Source organism: Echinops telfairi, unplaced genomic scaffold (assembly GCF_000313985.2).
Source record: "Echinops telfairi isolate 266 unplaced genomic scaffold, ASM31398v2 ScPeMD7_7421;HRSCAF=8459, whole genome shotgun sequence".
NCBI classification, from domain to species: domain Eukaryota; kingdom Metazoa; phylum Chordata; class Mammalia; order Afrosoricida; family Tenrecidae; genus Echinops; species Echinops telfairi.
This window is the reverse complement of record NW_022111321.1, coordinates 4548472-4560195: the sequence shown is the minus strand read 5'-3', so window position 1 is coordinate 4560195 and position 11724 is coordinate 4548472. Positions and strand designations below refer to the sequence as shown.

General features: G+C 50.7%; 1 protein-coding gene across 1 annotated transcript in view; it reads right to left on the bottom strand.

Moving 5' to 3' along the window:
* The window catches only part of ENDOD1 (endonuclease domain containing 1), a 45797-nt gene extending 40012 nt beyond the window's left edge, over nt 1-5785 (bottom strand). The window contains exon 1 of the mRNA XM_004709018.3: nt 5486-5785. Within this exon, the coding sequence (XP_004709075.1) occupies nt 5486-5785 (300 nt within the window). The remainder of the gene's footprint in view (nt 1-5485) is intronic.
* Nucleotides 5786-11724: the final 5939 nt, after the last annotated feature.

Genomic DNA, 11724 nt, shown 5'->3' with positions numbered 1-11724 from the left:
CCCTTCTAGTTCCTTCTAGTTCCTGACTGAGTCGACCTGAAGCACCCCGCTTCGCTCAGCCAAGGTGACCATCCTGGCTGGAGCTTTTGGCTTCCTGTTGTACTTTTCTGAACTGTGATACCAGTCAGGTCTCAAGCTGCCATTGAAAGGACCTCCATCCTATCTTTTGGCCCGTTCCTCCTTATTCCATTGAGGCATCAGGGTCCACAAAGCCTGTATGACGAGGTTCAATTTCTTCCCAGCCAAGTCATGTCCCTTAGGGCTCCTTCAGGATCTGCCTCTTTAAGCCTTCCTTGACTACGTCTTCATACCGGACCCCTCCCTTAGACGAGTTACCTTGTGAAACCCCTTGCCCACGGGAAGGACAGTCCTCCTCCAGGGGCCAAAACGGAGTTCTGTATGGAAAGAACACTGTCGAGTGGTATCAGGTCTGGACTGTTCCGAGAGAAAATGACCCTGGAATGTTCTGCCAATGTAAGCCAAGAACTTTAAGTTGCTCCTGAGACTAGCCTGCCACATCAAACGGAACGTCCGGGCGCGGTGATAAGGGAAAAGCCAGGAGAGGAGGAAAATGCCACGAAGCACAGCACGGGTGGTTCCTGTTTGTGAGGCAGCACCACGGTGAGGGCGGACATGTGCGTGAGCTGCTCTGGAACCTTCTCTCTGAGGGAGCTGCTTCCCAGCCATACCAGGATAACCTACTAGAATGGAATGCCATTGCTCACTCTTGTTTTGTGACAACACGCCTCGTGGTTGCTTAGGACAGGGCAAGTGGAGGTAGCTCGGACACCTTGCTGTTTCTGAAGTCCCTTAACTCCACCCCACCATTCACTCAAAGGTCCACATGCGCCATCACTCTCCACAGGCATTCTCCTGCTCTACGGGTGCTTCTGATCATTTTGACGTCTATCAGCAGGAAGCCAGGGGTGGAAGTTAAAGACCAAGGGCTTAACCAAGATTCCAGCTGGTGATAAGATTTTAAATATGCCCTCGGTGGGCCCTCTAGGAATAGACGACCTCCTTCACTTCAGAAAGTGGCACTCTGAGAGCCATGGGTGTCGGTAAAGCTGTGCTCCCGCTTGTCTGACAAGTATTGGAAAGTAGCTGTGCAGTCGGGATTAAGAATGAGCCAGTGGTGGTACGGTGATAGAATTCTCACCTTCCATGTAAGATACCTGGGCTCAATCTCCAGCCAATGTACTTGATGAGAGCTCATTACCCTTTTGTCAGTGGAGGGTTCTGTGTTGCCGAGGTGCTAAACAGGTTTCAGCACAGCTTCCTGACTAAGAGAGGCTAGGAAGAAAGACCTGGTGAGGAACGTCCACAAGTCAGTCAATGAAAATCCTAAGGCTCACGATGGTCTGATCCACAAGCACCCATGGGGATGGTGCAGGACCAGGGAGCAGTTCATTCTACTGGCTGACTGACTCTACAGCAGGTAATAACAACATTTTAGAATCCTCTTAGGAAAGATCTTACAAAGTCATAAGATCAGTAATGCAGTAAATCTATACCGTGTCCTCAAAGATTCCCCGTGGTATAATGAAAGAGCACTGGACTTGGAATAGACAGTCCATGAGCTCAAGGCCAAGCTGTATGAAGTTGGGCCTATCAACTCATTAATCAATGAGCCATTTGCACCACAGCTCTCAATGAAGAGAATGATACCTCCCTCTCAGTATGTTCATATGATTAAATAACTGTAAGTTGTTCTTATTACTGTCTACAAGGTCAGTTGCTGCCCGGGTTCATGCTTTTAAAATGACGGGCGTCTTAGAAGTTGGCTTTTGGCTTGAACTGACCACTTCAGAAGGGTGTCACCAGTACCTCCTCCTCCAATCCTTCCACATTCAATCGAGAGTTGCTGAGGGACTAAATGGTGTGAAGCTCCCTGCACTAAGGATGACAGAGTCTTGACTGAAAATTGTCCAAGCCTCTTCCTTCAAGCTCTATCTCATCTCTTTATCACCGTCACCCTACTCTCTTCTTAAAGACGGTGGTGTACCACAGAAAGCCCGCCCACCCTCTGTTCACCCTGCCTCCTTTTAAATTCCCAATTCTGACTCTCAGAGAGGTCCAGGAAAACAAGGCCCAGCATGGGCAGACATGAGCCCTGGTATTCAACACTGAAGGGCTGTTCTGGAGAGAAGGGGTCCAAATCCGTTGGGACAGTTCCAAATGCCATAGCTGACTGATGGCTGGACTGTGGGGAGGCTCCCGGTCTGCATGTGGAACATGTCTCTAACAGGGGCTGCTAGCCAGCGATGGGGCAAGCTACTGGAACAGGGAGCTCCCTCATCAAAACAAAAGAAAATCTCAATCAGAACGTCTCCCGTACTGCTGCCTGGCTGATCCTCCCGCAACATACAGTTCTTTTACTCACCACTTCCGGAAGGCTTTCTGTGCACTGGACACTACGTATACAAGACGGAATGCAATGCACTCCGCCTTCAAGGGCTCAGGTTGGGGAAAAAGATACATAGCGGGGTGCATGTAAAACAATACGGTAAGTCGGTCAGCACGTAAATAGAGATGGACCTAACTCAGGAGGTGGAGTTAACTGTGAGGGGGTGGGGAATCCTTTCTCGGCAGAGTTTTATAGGTTATAGAACGGAATGTGGAGAAAGAAGTGAAGGGCAAGATGGGGCATTCGGAACATGAGGGCTCAGGATAAAAAAAGAAACAGAAATGACAGACAGGCCATTGGGTAATATTAGAGCAGAATATGTGGGGGTGGGGAGGAGTAAGTGACAGGGCTGGAGCTGCAGGCAGGAGCCATTCCTCAGAGGGCTGTGGTTTGAACTTTGCCCTGGCGATGTGTTTCTATGATACTTGCTGTCAGAGCTTTTTTCAAAGAGAAATTCCGGGATAGTCACAAACCTGCCAAATAGGGCCTTAGGAGTCCTAGTAAGTGTCAATCTAGCCCTACCTGACTCAAGCTCACCTGAAGGCAAACACCAACTCACCTTTAATCTCCAGTCCCACCCCTCTTCTCCACCTCTTGATAACACCCACTTCATGCAAAGGTAATGTGGGCCCCAAGTGACTCAGCATCACATCCTGCTCTGAAGCATCCAAAAGTTCACACGGGGACCTGAGCGTCTTCCTGCAGTAGGGACATGGGCTCTGGGGAGTCAGGTTTGCTGCAGTGCACTTACAACACACCCACATTTGGCAACTCCATCTACTGCTTTCTTCTCACCCTTCTAGTTCCTTCTAGTTCCTGACTGAGTCGACCTGAAGCACCCCGCTTCGCTCAGCCAAGGTGACCATCCTGGCTGGAGCTTTTGGCTTCCTGTTGTACTTTTCTGAACTGTGATACCAGTCAGGTCTCAAGCTGCCATTGAAAGGACCTCCATCCTATCTTTTGGCCCGTTCCTCCTTATTCCATTGAGGCATCAGGGTCCACAAAGCCTGTATGACGAGGTTCAATTTCTTCCCAGCCAAGTCATGTCCCTTAGGGCTCCTTCAGGATCTGCCTCTTTAAGCCTTCCTTGACTACGTCTTCATACCGGACCCCTCCCTTCCATTATTCCCGTTCATTCTGAACACTTGGGTAGACCGCAGTCTATTCCCTTCCACTACTTTCTGATTCACTGACACTAGATTAGCTGTTCCAACCACCCCCCAAGCACTGATCCCTACACTTGCCATGCGTTTCTCACTCACTATAGTCTTTCTGCTTTAAATGGCCCCCTTGGGCTTGTCTTCCTCCTCCTGTGCTTGACCTCATCCTTCCAGCCACAGCACAGATTCCCCTAACCTGACAGTTTGCCCTGTCCTTTCAAAGACTGGTTAATATATTAGGGCTTTGTTTACTTCTATTAAATTGTTCTGACTTTTATGTTTATGTGTCAGCAGCTGGTACTTAGTGCCAGACACCTCTCGGAGCTTTACGTGTAACAGTGCATTTGACCCTCACAACCCCCCTATGATGGCTCTCCAAGGGAACCTGGTCCAAATTTACAACTGGTCCACAGAGGAACTGGGATTGGAACCCAGGCAACCAGATTCTCATCAGACACTACATCTCTAGGACAAGTCCCACCTGCTGACCCTGGAGTTCTGGAGCCGCACTCGATTCTCACGAAACCTGGCACACAGCAAGCGATTACTAACTGTGCTCAGCATATCATCGAAAGCTGTTTGGCGTATCTTCTTCCCATGTCTTTTTCATGGGTACGTTCTGTCTCCCTGAGGAGTTAATGAAAGCCTCAAGGCAAAAGGAGCTGGTCCTGTCGCTTGGCTTCACAGAGAATAATGAGCTGGGGGACAGTCTGAGAGTCCTAGGGGTGTACTTAGGGACCAACTAACTTCAGATTAAAATACCGCTTACCTTTCGATAATCTACCACGGTATGATCTCACCCCTGATCTCATGGGCCCTCACGTCAACAAGTGAGGGAGGGCAATTGGAGGGGGAGACAGGGAAGGAAGCTGAAGGGAGAATTGCTTGAGATCTAGACAAGATCTCAGAGCTAGAAATAGCTGAGCGCAGTTAAGAACCCTGTAGTCTCCAGTTTACCAAAGTAGTAGGGGCCAGGCTGCAGCCATTAGGCGTGGATGGTGCTGAGGAGGCTGGCTACTCCCCCAGCTAGGGTGACCTAGGTTGCAGGGCCAGGGGTCTCTGGCTAGTGATAGGAGAGGGTGCTTGGCTGGGTGTCCCGGAGTGGAGTCGAGGCACAGAAAGATGCAGGCAGGTTGGGTGGGGGTGGGGTGGGGTGCTCAACTGTCTGACCAAACCAGGCAGGACAGAACACCGGGGAGGGGACATGTTTTCTAAGAGGTCTGATAATATAGATATGCAGAATCAGGAAAAACTGGTCTGTCTTTCCCATGCGACCGAGGCAGTCCATGATCCCTTACTATTTGTAACGATCTGGTTAAATTTTTTTTTTAATCGATACCTTTATTTATCGCCCTAACTCGGATTTACCACATGATTGGTGTGGAAGGGACGACTTGTTTTTTTTTTCCTTCTTTTTCTGTCTAGAAGGGACAGTAACCCATCTTCGAAAGACCTGCCCCATCTCACCATTTGGGCTCTTCACGCCCCCACCCCAGCCCCGAGCCTCCACCTCCGCCTGTGTAAAATGAGAATGCGTCCTGGTGGCCAAAACCTGCGCCACGCCCGCGGACGCCCAGCCTCCGCTTTCTGCAGGATGCACTCGCCTCCCGGTTTCTGTCTCGCCACGCAGGAACCGAGCGCGGCGCTGCAGAGGACCGCGGCGGGCACGGAGCGAGAGGCACCCGCCGGGCGACCCCCCACCCAGCCCACCCCTCGGCGGCTCCGGAACGCCCAATCGCGGCTTTGACCGGGGAGTGCCGAAGGCGCTTCCTCCGGGGGTGCGGCCGGGTGGATCCGAAACCGCGGGTTCCGGACCGAAGTCACCCGAGCCTTGGGGGTGGCCTTTCCGGGCCCTGCCCTCGGGGAGATGCCGGGCGCTCGAGGGCGGAGAGCCCTGCGGCCGGGACCACCCGCTTACCTGCGGCTCCACCAGCCCGCGCTCCGGCTCGCCGCCGGCCCCGGGGCGCGCGGCGCGGAACGCCGAGTACACGGGGGTGCGGTGCTGGGTGCTGTACAGCGTGGCGAAGTGCGCGGCGCCCGCGGAGCGCTGGCACAGCTTCACGTGGGCCTCGGCCGCCGGCAGCGCGGGGGGCGTCTCGGCGTAGAAGAACTTGTCACATTCGCCAAAGCCGGCCTCCTCCTCGCGCACGACCCGGCCTTCCAGGAGCCCGGCCATGGCCACCAGGCTGCCCAGCGCGAGCCAGCGCGCGCTGCCCATGGCGGCCTCTGCGCGCACCGCGGGGCCGAGCGGCGGGGAACGGGGTCCGCCGGGCCGGGCCGGGCTGGGGGGGGAAGTGGAGCCCGGGTGCGGCGCGGCGCGGCGCGGGGAGAGCGCGGCTGGGCGGCCCGGCGGCGAGGGCGGGTCCGCGGCCCGAGACCGCGCCTCCGTCCCTCCTCCTTGAAGATGGCTGCAGAGGCCCGCGGCTGGGGCTTGGGGAGGCCGACGACGTCCCCGGCGTGGCACTGGGGCCTGGAGACGCAAGTCACCTGCCGCCGCGGCGCCTTTTCCCTGCAGTCCGCGGGCATGCGGGCTTCCACTAGTTCAAGGGCGGGGCGGGGCTGGGGGGCGGGGGAGGACACGAGAGACGCCTCCTGGTCAGGCGTGCCCCTAGAGCCCTCAAGGTTGCCAAGCTAAGGTGGAGATGCACACGGAGCTGTGCTTTGGGGAACGAGTGAGGGCCAGATGCTCTCTGAAACCCTGATGGAAATTATTATTCTATTTCCCCCGGTTCAAAGTATGACCGCCTCCACACTTAAAAGACTTTGATGCGGCTTTAGTGGGTGAGAAACACTAAGGCCAAGGAAAAAAGTTAGGAAATTCCGAGCCTAGGCACACAACACACCTCTGCCAAGAAGGGAAGGAGGTGAGTTGGATGGTTCAATCCTTCCCTCACCTGTCAATCAATCAACAGCGCCAGCCTGGGAGAGGCCCTGGGTACTGTAGTAGACAGGATGGTTGCCATCAAAACTCTGGCGCCTTAAGGCTTACATGAACTGGATACTCACTGCCATCGAGTCGATGCCAGCTTGTAGCCACCCTATAGGGCAGGGTAGAACTGCCCTTGTGCATTTCCGAGGCTGTAACTCTACTGGAGTAGAAAGCCTCATCTGTCTCCTGTGGAGCGGCTGTTGGTTTCCAACCGTTGACCTTGTGGATTGCAGCTGAACGCATTAATCACTATGCCACCATGGCTCAGCATCCTCTTAGAAGTAATTTTTTTTTAAGCTGCAGGTAGATTTTACCTGTAAGGGGGTCCAAGATAGAGCCCCAGAAGGCATGCTTGGAAAAAGTGGTACATGAGTTGGGACCTAGAGGACAGTCTAGTGGTCAGTACCTAGGCAGAGAGGAAAACAGCCTGTGCCAACAGGAACATGGTATATGGAAGGAATGTGAGGGAAGGGAATTGAGGGAAGGGTATGAGAAATGGGGCCAACAAAGGAAGCAGGGTATTGTAGGCCGATGGCCTTCTTTGACCAGAAGGATCATGATATTTTTTCAGTTTCATGAGATGATACTTACTGATTACAACTCACATTGCAATCTGGTATCGCTATTCTGTGTCACCTCTTAAACGTACCTGTGGTGGCTCAAGAGAAAAATTGTTTCTATGATCCACTAATGTCCAGTGTTTTAGAAAGCAGTATGATGGATCATGGTGAGGATTTTTTTTATCTTTCATTTGTGACAGTATGGGTGAATTGGGGTGACCCAAACGAAATGGTGAAAAAACCTTTTGAATGGTGAAAAACCTTTGCACAGTCCTGGTAAGAGATATCGGTAGCTGGGTCTAAGGCACCCTGGTAGAGATAGAAGCAGAGCCACCTACTCTGGGCCAGGTGCCTTTATGTAGCATATTGTTTAATTTCCTGATGTGCCACATGGAATACGGAGAGCCAGAGCATCAAAGGGCTTGCCCAGGCTGGCATAGCCAGATTTAAACCAGGTCTGTCTGCTTCTCAAGCCTGGTCTTTCCTCTTACTCACAACAGATCAGAGTCTGTAAAAAACAATAAAGCAAACTCACTGCCATCAAGTCGATGCCAACTCATGGTGACCTTATAGGACAGGGTAGACCTGCCCCTGTGGATTCCCAAGACTGAAACTCTTTATGAGGCTCATCTTTCTCTCAAGGGGAGACTGGTGGTTTCGAACTGCTGCCCTTGCAGTTAACAGCTCAATGCATAACCACTATGCCACCAGGGTTCTTGAGGCTATAAAGTAGATGGAGAATTTTTACAGGAACAAACCTTGGATATCAAGACCAAATCCCTCACAGGTCAATGGCTTAAAGAGTTGAATAGATTTGGTTCCTGAAATGAAATCTTAATTTGTATCTTAATAATAATAATAACAACAGTAATAATAATAAGGTCATATTTAGTGTGCTGTCACAGAGGGGCTAGGCATAGAGGCCCCTTAAACCTGAGGTTACTTAGTTAACTCTGATTACCTAGTCTCAGTACCTTGACCAAGACATCTTACCCTGGTACATCTTGATCATGGGGTTGATGCTCTCCCGGATGTTCAAAGGAATTGGTGTTCCCCAATGTCAGCTTATGGTGTCAATTATAAGAATTATACAAACGTAATTAAATAGCTTGGACTTAATCTCTTCCTTTCCTGTTTCCTTTGTACACATATCTATTATGGTACTTGTCACGTTAGGCTATTATTGAGGCCTGGGCCTCAATTATCTAGTAGTTTATAAACTCCCTGGAGGCAAGGGTGCAGTTGTTTTATTTATGAATCTCCAATGGCTGCCAATGAGTCGAGCATGGTGGGTAATGAATGTAAAATAGGATGATTTTGTTATGCATGTTTTAAAAAATGCCAAGAACAGAGCAAAACAAATTTCCCTCCTTAACGCTGAAATTAACTGTAGGATTTTTATTTTACTGGCGCTCTACATTTCTTCAACCTTGTCCCTAATCCCCAGTGGCAAATTTTAGTTTTTCCCTAACCCTCGGTCAGTCAGTGACATTCATACACAGAACATTTGCAAACCCACAGCTAAAATACTTTTTCTATTGTATAACCTTTTTAATAGTGCAAAACAATTGCACTTCTTTCTACAGGCTTGCCTTCAAGAAATGAAATTATAATATTAAGCATGCTTTTGCAAATTACAAAGCCCCTCCCCCAAGATTCAGGATCACATGACAGGGTGGGCGTACCTCGATCTAATTTAAGTGTGTTCCAATATTCATCCCGGAAGAAGGCTGCCAGTAGCGGGATCTTTATGTGCACAGTCTGTCCGTAATTCACTCCTCTCTCCCCATTAGACCACCGCTAGTCCCTGGTGGTTTCCATGGACTCTTCTCACAGTGAGAAGGCTCCGCCTTCCATACCAGACCCTCTGGGGCCTCTGTGCTCACCCGCATGCCAGTCTCACATTTGGCAAAGACTTCCAGTAATGCCTGGAAGGGAAAGGTAGGGGCTGAGGTGCGATAAAATGGCACCTGACTTGCTGCTTTCCTCTCTGAGCTTTGCCATCATCAGTGACTCCTCTTCCTGGCCTGAAGCCCTTGCCACTCACTTCCACCCCTTCAGCTCTTTCTTTCTTACCTTCCTTCCTTTCTACAAAGCAACGTAAGCATCACTTTTGTCACTTGTCTTCCCCACAAGCATGGCTGGGGCCTTCATCCCTACACCCAAATACATATGCATAGAAGAGGTTAAGTTTGGGTGCCATCGGTCGGCTCCATAGGGACACTTTGAACAACAGGAAGAGACACTGCGCAGTCGGGCGCCATCTCTACAGCGATCCCCGTGCTCGAGCCCATTATGGCAGCCACAGTGTCAAACCAGCTCATTGAGCACCATCCTCGTTTTCGCTGCCCTTGTTTCTGTTCGTGTCATACTGTGGTGGCTTATGTGCTGCTGGGATCCTGGAAGTTATGTCACAGGTATTTCAAATGCCAACAGAATCACCCAAAGTGGACAGTTTTCAGCAGAGCTTCCAGACTAAGAACAGACAACGATAAGGACCCGGCTCCCCACTCTGGATGAAAGAGCCGCTGAAAACCATACGCCTCGCTTTGGCGAGGTTAAGGGCCCCTTCTAATGATGCCTGTTACACCTACTATTTCCTTCGTACCATAATTACTACTGTCCTGTCCTCAGTTAGACGTAAATATAGCAATTGGTAAAGAGGAAGCCTTCAATAGAGTGAGTGAAGGAAGAAAAAGGAGGGGGGGAGAGAGAATGCCTTTCTTCATTTGGATTCTCATGACTCTAATGATTTTCCTTCAAGATGCTTTTACGTATTTACCGATGGCCAGTGATTACAGTAGATTTGGGGTATTAAAAAGTCCCTGTTCATATGACATTGTATTAGTCTAGGTACTTTGGAGAAACAAATCCACAGCAACTCGTGTATAAGAGAGAGTTTTATGTAAAGAAAATGTGCATCACGAAAACATCCCAACCCAATGCTGCTCAAGCCCACAAGTCCAACATTAACCCATTTACCCAACACCAGTCCACAAAGTCCTCCACCTCACAAAACAGAGGCAATGATGCCGACTGCAGGAGGAAAGCTGAGTCAGTGAACGAACAAGCATCTCAGCACTAGCAGGGGTCTCCACACGGCTGCTCCAGCACCCAGGGCTGCATCAGGATAGGTCCATGTAGCTTCTCCTTGGGGATGTCTTGTAGGAAGTCAATCTTGCAAGCTGAAGCAGGGAACTGCTAAGGCAGCTGCACGCGGTGCAACCATCACAAAACAAGAGACCAGAGAACTAGAAAGGCGAGGCTCACCACCCATTTATCCCTCCGCCTTTCAATTAGCCCCACATGTGATTATTGGCCAGGCTGGCACAATTAACTAACTCAGACATCATGCCAGGGCCTCTTGGTGCCACATGGGTAACCACATGAGAAAGCCTTTGGTTCTCCACCTACGTCTCCTGCTAACCGATCTTCTGCACGCTGCTTTGGCTTAGACCAGGGCAGGACAAGACAGGGGGCCTTCATCCAGCCATGATTTCCAGAACCCCATGCTGGGGCCAGCTCCACGCGAGGGCAAGGTGGACAGAGTCCTTTGCTCCGGGAAACCTGAAGGGTTGTGGGTAAGACAGGCAGACATGCTATTACAATCCGGTGCGAGAAGGGCACTGATAGGGGAGTGAATTTGTGCTGTGTGGGCAAAGAAGGACCACATGAACTAATCTGGGGGAAAGAATCTCTAGAATGACAATAGTTGTTGTGGTTGCTATTGTTAAGTACCATGGAGCTGTCACTCTGTACAACAGAATGAAACACGACCCTCCCCGGCACCATTATCGCAACCATTGCTCTATTGAGCACATTGTTGCAAGCCACTGTGTCAGCCCATCTCACGGAGGGTCTCCCTCTTTTGCACTGACCCTCTACGTTACCAAGGAGCCCTAGTGGCATCGTGGTTACGCTAACCACAAGGTCAGCAGTTCGAGACTACCAGTCACTCTTCAGGAGAAAGACGGGGCTTTCTACGCCTATAAACAGTTACCAGCTTGGTAATCCACAGGGGCGGTTCTACTCTGTCCTACAGGGTCGCTCTGAGTTGGCATCGACTCAATGGCAATACTGTAGTTGGAGTTCGACTTTACAAAGAGCCACGTCCTTCTTCCGGGATTGGTCCCTCCCAATAATAGATGCAAAGGTTCTGAGATAAAATTTCACTCTGCTGAATTCTAAGGAGCATTCCGACTGTCTTTCTTCTCAGACAGATTTATACATTCTTCCGGCAGTCAATGGCATGCTTCATATTCTTCACCAACACCATCATTCAAAGGCATCCACACATCTCTACTCTTCGTGATGTCCAGCTTTTGTGTACATATGAGGTGATCGAAAAGGCCTGGCTTGGGTCAGGGGCACCTTGCAGTGGTCATGGCAGAAGTTGTACTGAATAATTAAACATGCTGAAGCACTGACTCATAGACCATCATTTTTAGGTCCCTCAAGCTACTTCTTTGGGTCTCTGCTGATTCTCCGGCATTTGTAAGAAATTGACCGATAGTCAAGCAGTCCCCCATGTGAATGACTCGGACAGGGAGGGGCTAGACCCTACTTAGGTTACTGTTGGGACTGTTCGGAGCTGATTCCAACTCCTGGCAATCCCACACGTGTAGCGGAGGACTGCTCCACGGACTGCTCCACGGGCCGTGGCTTTTC